Consider the following 22,905-nt stretch of genomic DNA (forward strand, 5'->3'; position numbering starts at 1 on the left):
AATCTGGGAAAATCTTGGCGCCCCAAGCTTTCCTGCCTATTTATGGAAAGTGCCAAGAACAGAAGATATTTTTGTCCCTTCACCACAGTTTTCTCCTTGATTTGGAGGCCCCAAGTCTTAGGCAACAAGAAAATTACATAGGTACTACTTTCTGTATCTGCTTGAGTACAGTTCCTTCCTCTCCTTCTCTCATCCCAGTTTACATACCAGTGCACTTACCCTCATACTGCTTTTCTGTGTCTATGAAGAGATCACAGCTCCTAGGAATGACAGAGCATAAAGTTGGTGTGAGGAAGGCAGGAATGGCTAAACTCGGCTGTGGTATTTGCATCTGGTGAAATGTAATCCTGGAAATGCAACGTCATGTAGGTTGGAGCAGAAAGAGGCGCTCCCTGGTAGTTGTGTATGTTGCTGCTGCTGCTGCTCAGTCGCTTCAGTCGTGTCCTACTCTTTGCGACCCCATAGACAGCAGCCCACCAGGCTCCCCCGTCCCTGGGATTCTCCAGGCAAGAACACTGGAGTGGGTCGCCATTTCCTTCTCCAATGCAGGAAAGTGAAAAGTGAAAGTGAAGTCACTCAGTCGTGTCCGACTCTTAGCGACCCCATGGACTGCAGCCTACCAGGCTCCTCCGCCCATGGGATTTTCCAGGCAAGAGTACTGGAGTGGGGTGCCATTGCCTTCTCCGTATGTTGGGAAGTGTGTAAAAAATGAATATACAGAAATGTCAGAGTTGAGAGACCAGAAGGGGGCGCTCTCATGCCCCACGATACTAGAACTTAGCAGCAAGGAAGATTTCTCTTTCTGGGTCAGAACTCAGCCAGTGGGAAGCCATGGACACTGTTTTCTATAGCCCTCCCAACCCCACTTTCCTTTCTATAAAAAGTGTGTTCTCTTTCCTTGCTGTCTGGGGCACTTGAACATGGCTCACCATGATTGGAGACCACAAACTACAAATTTCTACTGATCCTGAATAAACCTGTCTTTGCTGGAGAAATATCTGGCAGTCTGTTTCAGGTCAACAAGTGTACCCATTATGACTACACCAACATAGTGTCTGATATCCAACAGTTGTGATGGGAAGATCCTACCTCTGAAGTGGTCCCAGCTGAGAGACACCAGGAAAACGTCTAAGGAGCACCAGTTGGTAGGAGCAGTCACTCGCCTCTTGACTGAGGGGCTGAATGAGCAGTGAGTAGGGCCAGAGGAAACCTATTAAATTCATCTACTGTGTTGTATTGAATATGAACAGTTTCTCATTTGACACTAAATAAAGATAAAACCCCAACGTATGAGGCCTAATTTTTAAAAATACTGTAGAACAAGGAAAGTACCCATGATCCTGCAGACTCCAAGTAACAGCAAACTTCTGAAAATGATTTACTCTAGAAACTAGAAAACATTTAGAAAGCCATTGGTGTTCTCTATAGGATATAAAGAGCCATGTCTCTGTTGAAATGAATTGGAAAGTAATAAGCATAATGAGATTAAAAGGCTATTAAAATGAAATGCAAAAAGCACTAAAGTGAAAAGAAGAAATTAAAATGAACTTGGTGAAATGTGGCTAGTTTCAAGGAAACTGAAACTTCTACAGCATAATGAAGAGGTAACTGGGATTATAACTATGTTTGGTGATGGATGTTAACTAGACTTATTGTGATCATTTTGCAATCCACACATATATCGAATCATTATGTTGTACACTCAAAGCTAATATTTTATATGTCAATTATATCTCAATTTTAAAAGTATAACACAATCAAGGAAAGCTGAATATTGCTAGATATTCTATGATATTAAGACACTTATTTAAATGTTTAGGTCAACAAACCTTTTTTATAAAGGGTCACATAGTAAAGTTTATAGGCTTTGTGGGTGTATAGTCTGTTGTAACTATTCAACTATGTCGTTGTAGCCTGAAAGCAGCCAAAAACAATATGTAACAAATAGCCAGGACTGTGTTTTAAAAAACTATTACTTACAAAAGAAAGTGTGATAACCAGAAATTAATGATTAGCAAAATTAACACTAGAATAAATCTAATTCAGAACATCAGAATTGAGAAGTTTACACAAAATCTAGAGAAAAAAATGAAAAAGAACAGTAGAGATAAAAGAATAAGAGTAGAGATTGAACCTACGATGCTTTGATATTATGGAATAAGAAACTAGAAGAACTGGACAAGACATGAAACAGAAGGTCACAGCTAAAGAAACTTTGCAAAAGTAAGAAAAAAGAAAAACCCTGTGTACAGACAATGAATTCATTAAGATCTAAACTAAATTAAGAAAAAAAGCATCCATGTTTCTCCTGACAAAACTTTTGTGCTACTGAGACAACGTGAATTATTTAAGGATGTAGCCAAAACAAAATTAAACTAAATCAAAGCAAATAAATTTAAAAATAATTATAAATATATCCAAATAAGACTGACCTCATACTTCTGAAAAGTGGACCAGTGGAATGGAGGAACCTCTAATACGGAGGACTAACTATAAATTAAACATGAATTTTTGACTGGGCAGAGTTAGCACCCCTAACACACCCCACCCCTCATCACACTGTTCAAGGGTCAACTGTAGTTTGCTTCTTTCAATCTGGCATTTAAACACCATAATAAAGATTAAAGTTAAAAAAAAAAAACTACAATAATAAACATCAGAAGACCCTGGAACCATTTTCATGGAATTCTAAAGGGAGGGCAGAAATATAACTGAAATCAAGTTATATTACATTTCATGTGTAAGGCCATAGAGTACAGTGGTTAAGGGTGCAGGATTTGGAGTCAGAGTTTAAATCCTGGCTGCCCCATTAATCAGCATGTCCACGGGCAAGTCATTTACATGTCTCATGAGATGGTTGTCTCAATTAAATGAGAGAATACACAAAAGAGACTCAGAATGCTCATGAAAGGCCATTTTAAAAATTTGGATGACATTAGAATTTGAACTCGGATCTGCCTGAATCTAGAATCAGGTTCACAGAACTTGTCCTTCAATCCTGACCTCTCTGACTCAACATGGGGAATCTGGCACCTGCTACTGTGATTAGAATTATATTGCCTTTTGTGGCAGCAAAAACCCATTGCTATGTTTAAGATGTCAAGGGCTCTTTGGAGGTCCTAGAGTAATTTAAAGAGCATAGGATAAAGAAGATATTTTATTAAAGGACCTTAAGGATTTCATTGGTCACATACCACCTAAATCAGGCAATGTAAGTTCAGTACTTAGAAAAAATGTCCTACAATTTCCTTCCTCTTCTATCATCAAATATTCAAGAAGGGGCATAAGAGTGTCTGGTGCCATTTTGTCCAGAAACCTTGCCAAATATTTGCTAACTTCTAACAGCTCTAAAAAATAAATGTTATGCAATGTGGAAATATCAATGGATCTGGGTTTTTGTTGTTGTGTTGTTGTTCAGCAGGTCAGAAGATGTTGTAGCCTTAAGCCTGGCCCTCCTAAGAGGAAGGAATTTCAAGAAGTGTAGCAGACAGGAGACACTTCTCCTTAGGTTTATTTCCAGATCTGTGCTAATATCAGATCTTTGTATGTTAATTAAAATTCCTAGAGAGTGCTACTTTTCCAACTATCTTTTGCATGCCTAGCCCTTGTAGCAGCTGATATAATCATCAGCTTATCTGGCTGGTGGTTCTGCTTACCTATGCCTTGTCTATTCTTGTGCCCAAAGTGACATGAAGCTCTGGAGGTTATATTTCCTACACTGACAAAGAACTTTTCTAATTTGTGATACCAGGTATAGAAAAGTTCTATTAAGTATAAGCAAAACAACTAGTTACATATCTAATGAATTTATGGAGGTTCCTTAAAAAATATTAAAAAGCTACCATACAACCCAGCAATCTTCCTCCTGGGCATGTATCTGCAGAAAATCAGAGTTTGAAAAGAGCCATGCACCCCAATGTTCATTGCAGCACTATTTACAATAGCCATGAAATGGAAGCAACCTAAATGTCCATCAATAGATAAATGGATAAAGAAGATGTTACAAAGTAATATTACTCAGCTATAAAAAGAATGAAATAATGCCATTTGTAACAACATGGATGAACCCAGAGATCATCATACTAAATGAACCATCCCAAAAAGAGAAAAAGAAATAGAATATGATATTGCTTATGTGTGGAATCTGAGGGGGAAAAAAGATACAAGTGAACTTATACAAAACAGAAGTTGATCCATAGACACAGAACAGAAATTTATGATTGCCAAAGGGGAAAGGAATGGAGGAATAAATTAGGAATTTGGGATTAATATATACACACTGCTATATATGAAGCAAAGAAGAACTAAAAAGCCTCTTGATGAAGGTGAAAAAGAAGAGTGAAGAAGCTGGGTTACAACTCAACATTCAAAAAACTAAGATTATGGCATCTGGTCCCATCACTTCATGGCAAATAGATGAGGAAAAAATGGAAACAGTAACAGACTTTAAATTCTTGAGCTCCCAAATCACTGCAGATGGTGACTGCAGCCATGAAATTAAAAGACACTTGCTCCTTGGAAGAAAAGCTATGACTAACCTAGAAAGCATATTAGAAAGCAGAGACGTTACTTTGCCAACAAAGGTCCGTATAGTCGAAGCTATGGTTTTTCCAGTAGTCATGTGTGGATTTAAGAGTTGGACCATAAGGAAAACTGAGCGCTGAAGAATGGATGCTTTTGAACGTGATGTTGGAGAAGACTCTTGAGATTCCTTTGGAATGCAAGGAGATCAAACCAGTCAATCCTAAAGGAAATCAGTCCTGAATATTCATTGGAAGGATTGAGGCTGAAGCTGAAGTGCCAATACTTTGGCCACCTGATGCGAAGAGCCGACTCATAAGAAAAGACCCTGATGCTGGGAAAGATTGAAAGCAGGAAGAGAAGGGGAAAACAGAGGATGGGATGGTTGAATGGCATCACTGACTAGATGAACATGAGCTTGAGCAAGTTCCGGGGGATGGTGAAGGACAGGGAAACCTGGCGCGCTGATGTCCACAGGGTGGCAAGGAGTCAGACATGACTGAGCAACTGAACAACAGTATATGACATAGATAACCAACAAGGACTACTCTATAGCATAGGGAACTATACTATACTATACAGGAATTATATAGTAATAACCTATAAGGGAAAAAAATCTGAAAAAGTGTGTTTGTACATGTACATCCATGCATGCATGCTAAGTTGCTTCAGTTGTGTCCAGTTCTGTGTGACACTGTAGACTGTAGCCCACCAGGCTCCTCTGCCCATGGGGATTCCTCAAAAAAGAATGCTAGAGTGGGTTGCCATGTCTTCCTCCAGGGGATCTCCTCGACTGAGGGATCAAACCCACGTCTCCTCTGTCTCCTGCACTGGTATGTGAGTTCCTTACCACTATCACCACCTAGGAGGCCTAAATATATATACGAGTGTGTGTGTGTGTGTGTGTATTTATAAATCAACTACACTTCAATTAAAAATAAAGAGAATAAAATCACATGACATTAAAACTCTTCTAGACAGCCTAGGAGGAGAAGGCAATGGCACCCCACTCCAGTACTCTTGCCTGGAAAATCCCATGGATGGAGGAGCCTGGTAGGCTGCAGTCCATGGGGTTGCTAAGAGTCAGACATGACTGAGCAACTTCCCTTTCACTTTTCACTTTCATGCATTGGAGAAGGAAATGGCAACCCAATCCAGTGTTCTTGCCTGGAGAATCCCAGGGACTGGGGAGCCTGGTGGGCTGCCGTCTATGGGGTCGCACAGAGTCGGACATGACTAAAGCGGCTTAGTAGCATAGACAGCCTAGGACACATTCTCACAACTGGCTGTTTATATTTGCTTGGCTTCTGATGGGGAAAGAGGTGCTAAAAAATTCTTTTCATTAAAAGTTCGGTTGCTACCAACAGAACTGTCTTACTAGCATAAACAAAAAGAAATACTTCAAAAAGATACAAAGTTACACACAAAATTAGGGAAGAATGAAACTTTGGGAAGCATTGAAACCAAAAAATAATTAGAAACACAGAGACAGAGAGTGGGAGAGAGGAAAGAAGCGAGAGAAGGATGGGAAAAGTGATAGATTGAGATTAATTAGACAGGGTAGATCCCAACTTTGGTTAGAGAAGGGTATAGGACATTGATTGTAGCCCAATATCCTAGAGAAGCATATTTTTATATAAATGGAGAATGGATGCTGGGCAAGCAAATGTAAGTTATTTTTCCTACCATAGTGTTCCTAAATTACTTGTAAGTTTTAAATGACTCCCTGATTATCACATGCCCACACATGACTCAATGCAATTTCTGCTTGGGGATTTCACTAAATATTGTCTATTTGCACTTAGCACCCATTTCTATCCCCTTCTTTGTTCTTTCCTGTGTTGTAATACTTCCCATACTTGAGAAGCCTGTGAAGAACATTTACAAAGCTCCCTTGACATTAGTGTTAGTGTTAGTTGCTCAGTCATGCCCAACTCTTTGCAACACCTTGGACTGCAGCCTACTAGGTTCCTGGTCCATGAGATTTTCCAGGCAAGGATACTGGAGTGGGTTGCCATTTCCTTCTCCGGGGGATCTTCCCAATTCAGGGATCAAACCCAGGTCTCCTGCACTACAGGCAGATTCTTTACCGACTGAGCTACAAGGGAAGCCCCTTGACATTGAGGTTCTGGAATTGATTTAAGTTCCATCACTGGGATGCCACTGCATGAGATTTGAAAGGCAGAAAGAGTGGCAAGAGGGGCAGGGACATTTTAAGTATATATTCCTTTCCTGCAGTAGTAGCAACTCCAGACCCTCAGTTTTTGCAGTGGCCAGAATGCCATCTATACTGTCTTGTCACTAAACTCATGGTCAAGGGCAACTGAGACATCAGCCAGAATTTCCTGCATTTCCCTGGACTCTGGACTACATCTACTGAGACCAAACCTTTAGCCCATCAGCAGACACCAACCTCCATTCTGCTAGCCCCTGCAATCATTTCATGGGCACTTTGGTGTTGGAGAAGACTCTTGAGGGTCCCTTGGACTGCAAGGAGATCCAACCAGTCCATTCTGAAGGAGATCAGCCCTGGGATTTCTTTGGAGGGAATGATGTTGAAGCTGAAACTCCAGTACTTTGGCCACCTCATGCGAAGAGTTGACTCATTGGAAAAGACTCTGATGCTGGGAGGGACTGGGGGCAGGAGGAGAAAGGCACGACTGGGGATGGGATGGCTGGATGGCATCACAGACTCGATGGACATGAGTCTGGGTGAACTCCGGGAGATGGTGATGGACAGGGAGGCCTGGTGTGCTGCGATTCATGGGGTCGCAAAGAGTCGGACACGACTGAGTGACTGAACTGAACTGAACTAATTTCCATTTCTAGTAGAAACACCTAAGAAGAAAAGAAAGAAAATGAAGTCTCCCAGTTGTCCAGGTCTTTTTGATCCCATGGATTGTAGCCCCCCCTCTCCACCCCCCACCCCCAGGCTCCTCTGTCCATAGAATTTTCCAAACAAGAATACTGGCGTGGGTTGCCATTTCTTTCTCCAGTGGATCTTCTCGACCCAGGGATCAAACTCGGGTCTCCTGCATTGCAGGCAGACTCTTTACCATCTGAGCCACCAGGGAATCCCTGAGACACATAAAGTAGCTTCCATTTCCTTCACTGCACCCCTAATGATAGAGGCATCAAAAAATTCCTATGATATCACAGTCTATATAACTTTTAAGCTTTTTTGTACATTCTTTCAGAGCTTCCTACTTTGATCACAGATACTATGTTTCCTTTTCTTGCATAGATGGGAGAATTTTGTTGAGTGGTTGGGCAGAGCTTCCTCTGATTTGTCATCTGATTTTCCTCCAGGTGAGTCTGGTTATTTTGTTCCTTAAGAGACTTCCAATTCCCAGAGCTCTTGTTGATGCTGTGACTTAGCTCCAATGGCGGGTTCATTGCATTTCACCTCATTGCTCCCAGAAATGTAAATGGCTTACCAGTGAAGAAAAATTAAGAGTGAAGTTTGCATTAATGGCTATTTTTTAAGGTCGTTAGATCATAAAAGGAGTAATTCCCAGGTTTTTTTTTTAATTAAAGAGTTTATTTATTTTTAATTGATAAAATTAAATTGCTTTACAATATTGTGTTGGTTTCTACCAAACATCAACATGACTCAGCCATAGGTTTACCCATGACCCCTCCCACTTGAACATCCCTCCCCACCTCCCTCCCCATCCCACCTCTCTAGGTTGTTACTGGGCCCTGGTTTGGTTCCCCGAGTCATACAGCAAATTCCCATTGGCTATCTATCTCACACATGGTAAAACAGCTGTTTTTATGTTTCCATGTTACTCTCTCCATAGGTCTCACTCTCTCCTTCCTCCCCAACCCCAGCTGTGTCTATGTCTATTCTCAATGCCTGTGTCTCCACTGCCGCTCTGCAAATAGGTTCACCAGTACCATCTTTCTAAATTCTATATATATGCATTAGTATACGATACTTGTCTTTCTCTTTCTGACTTACTTCACTCTGTATAATAGGCTCTAGGTTCATCCACCTCATTAGGACTGAGGAACATAGTGAAAGTGAAAGTGAAGTCACTCAGTCGTGTCTGACTCTGTGCGACCCATGGACTGTAGCCCACCAAGCTTCTCCGTCCATGGGATTCTCCAGGCAAGAATACTGGAGTGGGGTGCCATTTCCTTCTCCAGGGGATCTTCCCAACCCAGGGATCGAACCCAGGTCTCCCACATTGCAGGAAGATGCTTTAACCTCTGCACCACCAGGGAAGCCGAAAATGTGTTCCCTTTATGGCTGAGTAATATTCCATCACATACATGTACCACAGCTTCTTTATCCATTCATTCATGTAGTATATCATGAAGCATTATCTAGAAATAGCCCTTTAATATGGATGTAATTCATTTGTAAAAGAAGTTGATATTACTTATTAGAATTTCAGTTGCATAGTCCCTTAGATCTGGGAATCCTATAGCTAGGTACTTTCCCTACTAATATCTCACCAAAAAGCTCTCCAAGATTTATATACAGCAGTATAATTTTTGTGCGTGCTGTGTGCTTAGTCACTCAGTCATGTCCGACTCTTTGCAACCCCGTGGACTATAACCTGCCAGGCTCCTCTGTTCGTGGGGATTCTCCAGGCCAGAATACTGGAGCGGGGAGCCATGCCCTTCTCCAGGAAATCTTCCCGATCCAGAGATCAAACCCAGGTCTCCCACACTGAAGAAGGATTCTTTACCATCTGAGCCACCAGGGAAGCCAAGATCCTTCAAGGACCATTTTATTAAATTACAGTATATCCAATTAATATAACTACGCAGCTGAAAAATCACATGTCTGATCTAATACAGGAAGATTTCCAAGATATATTATTAAGTGAAATGATGAAGATGAATTGGGCAAAATATTTAGCAATTAACAAGTGTTAAATATGACAGGTGAAAAAATATGCATTGATACTAATCTGTTGTTGCAATTCTCTATTTACTACATCCATCAGCCATTTACTGGTTACCCTTTGGATCAAAACACAAGGTACTGAGAGTTTGGTGGGCAGTGTAGTATATCAGCTTGCATTCCAGTGAAAGACAGAAACCTCACCAGGTATTTCAAACAACGGGAATTTATAGCCCATGGTTGAGGGATGGGTTATTATCCATAATTAGAAGACTGAAAGCACAAAATGAGAATAATGAGTGCATTCATTTCCCTAGGGCATTTGTCATAACGAAGTCAGAAACCAAGCGGCCTGAAATAACAGAAATTTCTTCTCTCATCGTTCCGGACACTATAAGTCAGAAATCAAGGTGTCAGGAGGGCCATGCTCCTCTCAAGGCTCTAGGACAGAGTGTCTCCTTGCCTCTCCCAGTTTCTGGTGGCCCCAGGCTGTTCTTGACTTATGGTTGCATAACTACAATCTCTGCCTCTGTCTTCCTGTGGCCTTCTTCCCTCTCTGCCTCTCTTTTGTACCTGTGTCTAAATTCTCCCTCTCTTTCTTTGTACAAAGACACTACTGTTCATTCAAGTTTGGGCCCACCCAAATCCATAATGATGTCATCTTAACTTGATTACATCTTCAGTTGTTTTCAAACAGGCCTTATTAACAGGTTTCAGTGGTACCTGTTAAAGGATATATTTCAACCAATGACCATGAGATAACTCAGATATTAGTAACTATAGAAAGCAGCTATCATCCTTAGGCCTGAAGGAACATAGAGAAAGGTGTACTGTTAGCAGAACCTAGAATCTCACAGGGTGATTGTAAGTCTAACAAACAAAAAATGTTAGGCAGTGTTACACTCTACAGAGCAACAGGAGTGTAGTGGTGCTGTTGTTGCATTGTTGCGACAGCCTGTGGCTTACGGAGAGACTTAAAGTCTTGATCTCTTCCCATTCCTGTATCGCTGGAGCTATGATTATTAAATGCTTTTAGGCACTGCGTGGGCCATTTTGTTTGCTGGTTCTCTAGCCCAACAGGTAAGTGTCATAAAAGGAAAGAAGGGATATTATAAGAAACTAAGGATAGCTTGGCATTTGGAATGTGTAGAACTGTGAATTTTCTCATTCCCATTTTCATTAGAAGATTCTATGATAACCTGATTAAAATGATTCATTTTCATATATACGGCCTCATATTATAAACTTGATCACATTTGGAATAACAAAAATTCTATGAACTTGCTTTTAATGTGCATATGATATTTGCATATCACATAAATACTTAATGTCTGTAACTTAAGACTAAGGACTAGAATCTTGGCAAGATCAACCAGAAGGCAAGATAAAATACAAAATAATATTTCTTTGAAGGCTATTATTTGGAATTCAAATTGAACAACCAGACAGAAAAGAGGAAAATCCCCTCTGTATAAGAAGTTAACATCTCATAAAAATCTCTAAAATTATCCATACAAAATGTTTCCAGCATTCAATTAGAAACCATCAACAATTATATAAGAGAGGATATGGATTTTCAAATAACTGTAATTAATATGTTTGAGAAAATTAATAAGATGGAGAATTTTCAGCAAATAATTTGAATCTATAAAAAATATGGAGAACAAAAACAATTTTTTTAAATAACTAAATTTTAAAACTCAATAGATGGGTTTAACAAAAGAGTGGGCATATCTGAAGAGCGAATTAGTGAACTAGAATATGATTCAGTAGGAAATATTCATATTGAAGTATGAATGAGAAAAGATGATGAAATACACAAAAAGAATATACAAGAGATATATAGAAATGGTGACAATATCCAACATACATGTAATGAGGTAGAGAGTAGAGCTGAAGCAATATTGAAGAAAATTATGACTGAAAATTGCCAACAGTGGTCAAATATCTCAAGCCATAGATCCAAGAAATGCTACAAACTCCCATAAAGACAAATACAAAAGAGCCTAGACCCCTCCAGATACAGATGTTCTAAGATCTAAAGTAGTATTTTACAAAAACGAGGTACGACCCAACTTTGAATCTCTTCACAGTGGAGCTGGTGAAGTGAGGGAGAAGAAGAGGGGAGGCAGGAAGCAAGGAACAGGGCTATCGCCTGACTGCAGATGGGGGAAAATTAGAAGGGAACGATGGTCGACTCGGAGGCTCATTGATCCCCCCAAACATTTACTGATGGTCCATCACTCAAGATAACATAGAAAAATGGCTGAATTTCACCTCCCTTTTATTAAGGGTAAAAAAAAATCCATAGTAATTCCTAGTTAGAACTACTTATATTGAAGGGAGAGAAAAGCCAGATTTTTGGTTTATGTAACCGAAAACTCTGGCAGCAGCAAGAGCTAAAATGGTTTTGTCTAGCCATTGGGCTTCCCTTGTGGTTCAGCTGGTAAGGAATCTGCCTGCAATGTGGGAGACCTGGGTTCAATCCCTGGGCTGGGAAGATCCCCTGGAAAAGGGAAAAGCTACCCACGCCATAATTCTGGCCTGGAGAATTCCATAGACTAAGTCCATGGTGTTGCAGAGTCAGACACGACCGAGTGACTTTCACTTCATGTGTCAGGTCAAGAATCTGCTCTCTGGCTCTCTGCTTCCTTACTCTGGTGTTGGCATCATCTTCAGGCTCTAAATGTTGGTGTCCAGCTGCACGGGGCACTCCTGTAATAGCAAAATAGCTCTGGGAGCTAGGCTTATCATCCCTCCACAGCACTCTCTTTTGGGAGGTCCTGCCAAGAAGGAGAGAACTTTACTACCTAAGAAACTGTGGCAGATTGTTGTTCAGTTGCTTAGCTGTGTCTGACTCTTTGCGATACCCATGGACTGCAGAACACAAGGCTTCTCTGTCCTTCACTATCTCCCTGAGTTTGTTCAAATTCATGTCCATTGAGTTGGTGATGCTATCCAACCATCTCATCTTCTGTTGCCCTCTTCTCCTTTTACCTTCAGTCTTTCCCAGAATCCAGTGAGTCAGCTCTTCACATCAGATGGCCAAAGTATTGGAGCTTCAGCATCAGTCCTTCTAATGAATATTCAGGGTTGATTTCCTTTAGGATTCACTAGTTTGATCTTCTTGCAGTCCAAGGGACTCTCAAGAGTCTTCTCCAGCACCACAATTTAAAAGCATCAATTCTTCGACACTCAACCTTCTTTATAGCCAACTCTCATATCCATACTGACTACTGGAAAAACCATATCTTTGACTAGACAGACCTTTGTCGGCAAAGTGATGCCTTTGCTTTTGAATACACTGTCTAGGTTTGTCATAGCTTTCCTTACAAGGAGCAAGCATCTTTTAATTTCATACACGTGCACACACACACACACACACACACACACAGGGCTTCCATAGTAGCTCAATGGTAAAGGATCCACCTGCAACGCAGGAGACACGGGTTTGATCCCTGGGTTGGAGAGATCCCCTCGAAAAAGAAATGGCAACCCACTCCAGTATTCTTGCCTGGGAAATCCCATGGAGAGAGGAGCCTGGCGGGCTACAGTCCATGGAATCACAAAGAGTCAGACACATCTTAGCAACTAAACCACCACTACAGCTTTTCAGATGCCTTTACACTCTAAGTTGTTACAAGGTATTCAATATAGTTCCCTGTGCTACACAGTAGGTCCTACTGTTTATCTACCAATCTCAAATTACCAATTTATTCCTCCCCACCCTCTCCCCTTTGATAACCTTAAGTTTATTTTCTATGTCTGTGAGTTTTTATAAGTTTTATAGTTTCTGTTTTATAAAAGTTCATTTGTATCACTTCCTGTTTTATAAATACATTTGTATCACTTTTTTTAGATTCCACATATATTTGTCTTTCTCTTTTTTACTTACTTCACTTAGTATGATAATCTCTGGGTCCCTTCACGTTGCTGCAAATGATATTATTTAATTTTTTAAATCAGTTTTTATCTATGACTTTATTTTAGGTTTATCTGGGAATTTTCTAGAAGTCCCAAACTGGGTTCTCACCCCCTAGAAATTCTGATATAATTGGTCTGGTTTGACACCTAGGCACTGGTAATTTTTAAAGCTCTCCAAGTGGGAGCATTTTAGCACCAGTGCTGAAGTTCACTGATTTCAAGTTATTAGTGGGGGGTGTGGGGAGAGATGGTAGGGCTGGCTGTGTAACTCTCAGAATCCACTGGAAGCCCTGTAAAACCTGGCCCTTGCAACACCTGGAGATCTCTAGAAGCCAGCTTGGCCTATTTCCTCTAATGCAAATCTTCAAGGCAGACTAGACAGATGGTTATTATTTGTCCTTCCTGCTGTGTTAGAAAGAAAAAAAAAATCATCCCTACCTCAGATTTCTCAATTTCCACATGCGAAAACCATTACCTTTTAAAATATGCTTATAGGCATTAGGAAGGAGAAAGGAAAGCTTAAAAGAAACCAAGAAGGTGAGCCTGCATTTTCTCCTTAAGGGACTTTTAGAAATGCCAACAATAGAGAAACTGGACTGGGACAAACTCTAGGTTCTAGATCTTATATTAAAAAGAATTATGCGTGTGAAAAATTCCTGGCACATAATGTAAAGTTCTCTTTTCTGGAGAAACTGGATTGCTTAAGATCACATAATAGTAACACAATGATAAAAAATACTACATTGCATTGGGCATCTTCCCTGTGTTAAGCATTTTTATGTAGGTAATTTTTAATTACCTACACAAATTATAATTTCAAAATGCAATTATCATTCCCTTTTCACAACTAACAAGACTAGGATCTGAAAGCTTGCAGCTGCTAAAGGGAAACATCTGGATTATATTAATAGCATTCATACCTGACACCGAAGTTCATTTATAGCATCTGGGTTAGACATGGAAGAATAGAGAAAAATCCTTCCTCCTATAGGGGCTGAAAAGGAATGGGAGACACAGAAATATACAATCAGTGGCTTTATTTTCCAAACTTCAAATTAAGGGCATATGGTCATCCATTTTACATGCATTGAGTACTTATTCTAATGCTGGGTTCTGGGCCTTCAGAGATTATGAAATCACATTGCCCTCTCCATCAAGAAACTATGGGAGAAGATTCATAATGATTTGTAAGTGCAATGTTAAGAGTCTAACAAGAGGCTTTAAAATCCAATGTGTTTATTTTATAAGCATCCTTACATAGATAGCTCCTGGTTAACGTTTACTGAGTACTTGCTAAGCTCCAAGTATTTGCTTTACAATTTTCTAGTCCATTTAATCTTCACAGCGACCTATAGATGGCATTATCCACATTTTACAGAAGTGGAAACAGACACAAAGAGGACAAGTTCCTTGCCCTAAATCATGCAGCTAATAGAGAAAAGAGTCAAGCCAGGACTCAAACCCAAGGCCTCTATTCCTCCACCATTATGTTATACTGTTGACTTCTACCTTTTTAAAAAATTCATTGATTGAATCGTTTTATTGAAAATAGCAACAGCCAACTCAGAAACAATATGTATTTGTTAATGGCATATTTGGGGCTTCCCTGGTGGCTCAGCAGTAAAGAATCCACCTGCAATGCAGGAACCACAGGAGACGTGGGTTTGATCCCTTGGGATTTGGAAGATTGAGGCAACCAACTCCAGTATCCGTGCCTGGAGAACCCCATGGAGAGAGAAGCCTGGTGAACTATAGTCCATAGCGTTGTAAAAAGTCGGGTAAAACTGAAGTGACTATGCACACAATGGCATATTTGAATTATACATTAAATATTGAAGCTGAAGCTCCCAGAAATCTGTGCTGTGTAGCTGTCATAGGAATTTGTACAGTAAAGAAGTTTCCAAGTCTGATGACAGATGTTGAGTGATGAATGAATGATGTCCAAAATAAGCCTTAATGGACTTAAAACTGAAGGTCTTTATGTCTTCTTCCTGCTTCCTAAGGAAGTTTCTTCCATTCATGAAGGCAGCAGCCACAGCAAGTAGTATGTGGGCCTTAATCCCCTGGGGTAGGGATGCCATACTCTTCCCATGTAGGACATCTGACCATAGAAAGGAACAAGAAAGGGGAAGACAAAGGTTTTACCGGATCCATCAAGTGCAAACTTGAATGGAAAGGGAGGTGGAAGTGCTTCATTCTCTAAGAGGCAAGACCACCTGAAAAGTCTCCTTGCCACTCCCCAAACTAGAAAAGCCCTCTTCATTTAGGGAAGTTCAAAAAGCTGATATCTCTGTTTATCTGGAACTCTGCTCTATACACATGCCCACCATGTGTTTGTTCTTTTTTTTTTTAATTAATATATTTTAATTGGAGGCTAACTGCTTTATAATATTGTGGTGGGTTTTGCCATACATTGACATGAATCAGCCATGGGTGTATATGTGTCCCCCCATCCCAAACCCCTCTCCCTCCTCCCTCCCCACCCCATCCCCCTGGGTTGTCCCAGTCCACCAGCTTTGAGTGCCTTGTTTCATGCATTGAACTTGGGTTGGTCATCTATTTCACATATGGTAATATACATGTTTCAATGCTATTCTCTCAAATCATCCCACACTCGCCTTTTCCCACAGAGTCCAAAAGTCTGTTCTTTACATCTGTGTCTCTTTTGCTATCTTGAATGTAGGGTCATTGTTACCATCTTTCTAACTTCCATATAAATGCATTAATACACTGTATTGGTGTTTTTCTTTCTGACTTACTTCACTCTGTATAATAGGCTCCAGTTTCATCTACCTCATTAGATCTGACTCAAACATGTTCTTTTTAATATTCCATTGTGTATATGTACCACAGCTTTCTTATTCATTTGTCTGCGGATGGACATCTAGGTTGCTTCCATGTCTAACTATTGTAAACAGGGCTGCAAAGAACATTGGGGTACACGTGTCTCTTTCAATTCTGTTTCCTCGGTGTGTATGCCCATCAGTGGGATTGCTGGGTCGTATGTCAGTTCTATTTCCAGCTTTTTAAGGAATCTCCACACTGTTCTCCATAGTGGCTGTACTAGTTTGCATTCCCACCAACAGTGTAAGAGGGTTCCCTTTTCTCTACACCCTCCCCAGCATTTATTGTTTGTAGACATTTTGATGGCAGCCATTCTGACCAGCGTGAGATGGTACCTCATTGTGGTTTTGATTTGCATTTCTCAAATAATGCATTTGCAAATGCATTTGCATTTCTGAAATTGCATTTCTCTGATAATGAGTGATGTTGAGCATCTTTTCATGTGTTTGTTAGCCATCTGTATGTCTTCTTTGGAGAAATGTCTGCTTAGTTCTTTGGCCTGTTTTTTGATTGGGTCATTTATTTTTCTGGTATTGAGCTGCATGAGCTGCTTGTAAATTTTGGAGATTAATTCATCATCAGTTGTTTTGTTTGCTATTATTTTCTCCTATTCTGAAGGCTGTATTTTCACCTTGCTTATAGTTTCCTTCATTGTGCAAAAGGTTTTAAGTTTAATTAGGTTCCATTTGTTTATTTTGCTTTTATTTCCATTACTCTGGGAGGTGGGTCATAGAGGATCTTGCTGTGATTTATATCAGAGAGTGTTCTGCCTATGTTTTCCTCTAGGATTTTTATAGTTTCTGGTCTTACATTTAGATCTTTAATCCATTTTGAGTTTATTTTTGTGTATGGTGTTAGAAAGTGTTCTAGTTTCATTCTTTTACAGGTGGTTGACCAGTTTTCCCAGCACCACTTGTTAAAGAGATTGTCTTTTTTCCATTGTATACTTTTGCCTCCTTTGTCAAAGATAAGGTGTCTATAGGTCTGTGGATTTATCTCTGGGCTTTCCATTTCATCCCACTGATCTGTATTTCTGTCTTTGTGCCAGTACCATACTGTCTGGATGACTGTAGCTTTGTAGTATAGTCTGAAATCAGGCAGGTTGATTCCTCCAGTTCCATTCTTATTTCCCAAGATTGCTTTGGCTATTTGAGGGTTTTTGTGTCTCCATAAAAATTGTGAAATTATTTGTTCTAGTACTGTGAAAAATACCATTGACAGCTTAATAGGGATTGCATTGAATCTATAGATTGTTTGGGGTAGTATACTCATTTTCACTATATTGATTCTTCCAATCCATGAACATGGTATATTTCTCCATCTATTTGTGTCATCTTTGATTTCTTTCATCAGTGTTTTATAGTTTTCTATATATAGGTCTTTTGTTTCTTTAGGTAAACTTATTCCTAAGCACTTTATTATTTTTGTTACAAGGCCACCATCACTTTTGCCTGGAAACTCCTATTCACCTGCAGGCCCCCAGTTTAAGTGTCACTTCCTCCAAGAAGCCTTCTCTGATCCTCCACCAGTTCTACTCCTAGCCCGAAAGAAATTTATTTTCACATTTTCCTTTGTTGTGTTTATTGTAGCTTATAATTAAATAATAATCTTGAGTGATTATTTAGCACTTTCCTCCCATTTGTGAGCTCCATCAGGGCAGGAATTAGATCCTTCTTATCCACCAGTGTATCCACATCACCCCATACAAGGCCAATCACATAGCAGAGTCTCAACATTTTCTTTGCCTGGCTGTATATGTGTTTATGTTAAAATGAAGAGACCAAGTTAAAACCATTTTTTCTTTCTTGTCCAGGAAAGAAAGGAAAGGAAATTTCTGCTACTCCAGGGCATCCTGAAGCTCCTGAGATATCTCAAGGAAAAACTGAACAAATGGTATGCAGCCTAGTATAGAACTTGGGGATAGGGGTCACCAATCCTTTCCCTTCTATTCTCTGATGCTGGGTTAGGCCTTCCCTTCTGAATTTTTGATTTCCACCCAGTACCTCAATATCAGACTATCTTTGACTTTGAGACTCTACTCAAGCAGAGAAGGGAAACAGAAGAACTCCAAGAATGTGGTTGATTTCTGCCTGAGCTGGTACACTTGCAGAAACTTCACATAACCCCTCAGTGACCGATTTGCCGTTGGCCCCCAAACATTGAACCTGTAGCATGTGAATGGGTGTCCTTCCAAAGCCTGTGACCAGTCACCAACTGCCATCAAAATAAAGGGTGTTTGTGAGGCCTATTTTAACATCTTAAATCGAGCTTCCAGAAGCAGGGTGACCTTTTCCCCAGACATCACATTTTAAAATGTAATGGGCTCTTTGATTTTAAAAAAAGAAAATCTGGCAAGCAGTTAAAATTCTTTTTAATATTCTCAGCACTTAGCCAGAAGATGCAGACAAAATTGAAAAACAGCCTGAGTTTTTCTGTTGTTGTTGTTTTTTTAAATGCCTGGATTAGAACATAATTCATCTTCAAATGACGGGAGGCCTCTTCATACACTTCACACTTTGAAATATTTTAGAAAATAGTATCCATTTTGGCATGCCTCTGCCATGCAAGAAACAACAGCAAATGCTTTTCTCCTTGAGTGTTAAGTCTGTTGTGTGTAAGATTATCAAAAATATATAGTTTGCTCTTTTTCTTGCCTTGTTTGAAGATTTTACTGCATCTCTACAATAATCAGTTCTTCTCACATTCCTATATAAGCAGCATTCGTTGTCTCACTTTTTAGAAAGGGAAATGGAAGCAGAGATTTCGTAAAGCAGCTTTCTGATTATCCCAGAGAAAGTTTTTATTTATGCATTCACTTATTCATTCAGTAAACATATCCTGAGAACCTACTGTGTGACAGTCACTAACCAAAACTTGTAGATAAATAAATGACTATCTCACAGGCACAGCCTCCGGATCTCTGGGGGAGGGAAGGGATACTCTAACAGGCACTATCCCATAATAAGTGCTATGATGGATAAAAGAGCTACAAGAATTTCCCCTCTCCTAGCCTGAGGCTGTCAAGGAAGGCCTCCCACAAGGAGGGAAACACGAGCTGGGCCTTGAAGGAGGAGTGGGAACCCAATGCATCGAGGCATAGAAAGGCAAGGAAGGCTTTCACAGCAGAGGAAACAGCGTGCAAAAGGCATACAAGTGTCAGGCAGCTTCATTTTTCCCAGTTTTATGTGGCTGGAGAAAAACGTGCATACATCAAAGAGAAGCAAGAATAAGAACTTAAATGATTTCAAGGACCAAGAAAGGAATTTGGACTTCATCCTGACACAGTGGGACCAAAACAGTATAGGGCATGTTAGTCAGTTACTTACTTACCTACTAGGTTGATCCTGTAATTTCAGGCCCATACGAATTCCCCCATTCCCTGTCTCTAGTAGTCAAAGAGAGTGTGGAAATATCTGAAGAAATATGTAAGTATTTAAAGTCAGTTCCTCAACTCCAAGGACCTCTTTGAACTTTCTAAAATCATACAAATCCTATGCAAATGTGCATTTATCTGAGTAGATTATCTGAAGCTTTCATTAGATTTCTAAAGTAGTCCAAAGCTCTAAAAAGTATAAGAATCCCTATGGTATTTACTTTATAAAAACTTTCAGCTTCTCTCAAAATTGATTTTATAAAAGTACAACTCTTATACATTAATCTCTTAAGATGTCCTGGTCACTGGTCATCTGTATGGATACAATTTTGTATAGCATTATATTATTTCAAACAAGATGACTCTTCATATATGCCAGCATGGATCTACATGGATCTACTGAATTCATGTTTGTTGTTAACTTGGCCTCTTATTGAAATTACTATTCTTTAGAGCAGTGGGATCTCCACAGCTTATATGTGAGAAGTTTGAGACAAGGATGGAGAAATTCTGGTAATTGAAAGTTGGGAGAAGCAAAGATGGTATACAAAGTGGGAGGCCTAACTCTGTGACAAATTAGTTAAGAACATTTGGATTGCAACTAACATAACCAATTCAACCACCTTAATTTATTAGATGGATAGAGGAGCATATTTTACATCTATAATTATTTACAAAACAAATTGTATATATAAAATAATTTATAATTATTTGATATATAAACAAGCATATATATAATAACATATATATAACTATTTCCAACAATAGAAACATAACAAATTAAAATCAGACTTGAGCTTTGAACATCATCACTACTTCTCATATCCTCTCTCTTCTCTGATGTCAGTTTCATATCCCTTCTCTCTCTCTTTCTTCTCACCTCTCACCCAAAATAATCTCTGTTTTTCCTATCTCTGCCTTTAACTCTCACAAGTGGTTTCAAAATCACTGGATATTGTATTTATTGGCCATTTTCCATTAGATGTCCAGTCCTGAACTATGTGCTTAGACACATGATGTTTCTCTCTATAACCATATGGATCAACAGAAGGGGTAATTCCTGGAAAAGTGGGGTTGGGCAGGTCAAATAATAAATGCCCACTCTCTTTACATGGCAGGTGACAGAATGTCTTTCATGGATCTACTGGAACTCATTTGTCTATTTATTCTAAAAACATCTCTACTCTGTACTGGACATGAGTTTAGGATACAAAGATGAGCCTGACATAATCTCTATACCCTTGATCTAGTTTTCTGTCAACCATTAACTGTACAATCTCAGTAAGTCTATTCCCCACGCTGGGCCTCAGCTTCCTTTGTTAAATGAACAGGACAGGCAAAACTAGAGGCACCTTAATTCATTACAGTGAGCCCACACATCCAAGGTAACATCACATTATTGCTTAAATCATTTTTTTCAAGAATCTCACACTCAAGGATTCAGAAGTTTTCCCACCCAGAAATTATAAGCATTGTCTATGCATCCCAATAGTATAAAACAGAGTAGAACATCATGAAAAATCTTAGCTAGTTACAAAACCTCTATGTAAACTAGAAATGCAAGCTGAATAAAAGTCACAATTTCACCCTTCCTTTAAAGAAAAAAGAAAATAGCCTAGTAGTCTGTGTCCAGTAAGACTTGGCAGATATGGTCCTATAGCACTGAGGACTTGAACTCCATCCTCCAGATCTACAAGACAGACCTACAATAAATATTGCTAGTTGTGTAGCCTTGTCATTGGCCAAGAAACTGGGGGAGCTCTGGGTGGTGAATGCATTACCAGTGAGATGTTTGTGTTGTTTTGCTAGAAAACTCCAGAAAAAGATTTGAAACCAGAAAACCCACCTTCTGAGACTTCAGCCCACAAAGATATCCTGAATGCCTTGAAGATCCGGCCAATCTCACAGCCTTCTGTCAGTCCTGTGATGAAAAATGTGAGACACGGATCAACAGGTTCAGAAAGCTAGAAAATGCCCTCTATCTGTGTGATCTGAGTAATACAGGTGAAGTGTGCAGCTTACAGCCCATACACCTTTCTTTCTTTTTCTTTTTCATTTTACACTGGGATCCACAAATTTTATTTTTTATTAATTTTTGTTGGAGTATAGTTGCTTTACAACATTGTATTAGTTTTTGCTGTACAGCAAAGTAAATCAGTTATACATATATCCATTCTTTTTCAGATTCCTTTCCCATTTAGGTCACTACAGAACACTGAATACAGTTTCCTGTGTTATACAGCAGATTTTCATTAGTTACCTATTTTATACATACTTGTATATTTATGTTAAGGGTTTCCCTGGTGGCTCAGACTGTAAAGAATCTGCCTGCAATGTAGAAAACCTGGGTTCAATCCCTGGGTCAGGAAGATATCCTGGAGAAGGGAATGGCTACCCACTCCAGTATTCTTGCCTGGAGAATTCCACTGAAAGCAAGCCTACAGTTCATGGGGTCACAAAGAGTTGGATACAACTGAGCAACTAACACTTCCAACACTTTCATATATGTTAATCCCAATCTCCCAATTTATCCCATCCCCTCTTCTCCCCTTGGTAGTCATAAATTTGTTTTCTATATCTGCGACTCTACTTTTGCTTTGTAAATAAGCTCATCTGTATTATTTTTCTAGATTCCACATATAAGCAATATTACACAGTATTTGTCTTTCACTTTCTGACTTACTTCTGGCTGTATAGCAGTCTCTAGGTTGATCCATATCACTGCAAATGGCATTATTTCATTTCTTTTTATGGTTGAATAATATTCCATTGTATATATGTACCACATCTTCTTTATCCATTCAAGACAACCCTCAGAATGGGAGAAAATATTTGCAAACAAAGCAACTAACAAGGGATTAAAAATTTCCAGAATATACAAATAGCAAATGCAACTCAATATGAAATAAAACAACCCAATCAAAAAATGACAGGAAGATCTAAACAGACATTTCTCCAAAGAAGACATACATGTTGACAAAAAAAACACATGGAAAGATTCTCAACATCACTAATTATTAGAGATATGTAAACCAAAACTACAATGGATGGCCGTCATTGTCAAAAAGTCTACAAATAATGAATGCTGGATAGGGTATGGATAAAAGGGACCTTCCAACACAGCTGATGGAAATGTAAACTGGCCACTATGGAGAACAGTATGGAGGTTCCTTAAAAAACTAAAAATAGAGCTACCATATGTTCCTACAATCCCACTCCTGTCGTATACCAAAGAAAACCATAATTTCAAAGGATGCATACACCCCAGTATTCGTGGCAGCACTATTTACAATAGCCAGGACACAGAAGCAATCATATACCTTTCTGTTTGTGTTGCAGTCTGTAAGTGGACTCCTCCCTTTCTTTCACTTCTTAATAAATAAAA

General features: G+C 39.4%; 1 protein-coding gene across 1 annotated transcript in view; it reads left to right on the forward strand.

Annotated features, from left to right (window-relative positions):
• CUNH1orf87 (chromosome unknown C1orf87 homolog) overlaps window positions 1–22,905 on the forward strand; it is an 87,340-nt gene that overhangs the window by 57,437 nt on the left and 6,998 nt on the right. The window contains 4 exon segments of the mRNA XM_040232722.1: window positions 7,766–7,830; window positions 17,961–18,040; window positions 21,330–21,444; window positions 21,447–21,524. Of these exon segments, the coding sequence (XP_040088656.1) occupies window positions 7,766–7,830; window positions 17,961–18,040; window positions 21,330–21,444; window positions 21,447–21,524 (338 nt within the window).

This window comes from Oryx dammah, unplaced genomic scaffold, assembly GCF_014754425.2.
Source record: "Oryx dammah isolate SB20612 unplaced genomic scaffold, SCBI_Odam_1.1 HiC_scaffold_28, whole genome shotgun sequence".
Classification (NCBI taxonomy): domain Eukaryota; kingdom Metazoa; phylum Chordata; class Mammalia; order Artiodactyla; family Bovidae; genus Oryx; species Oryx dammah.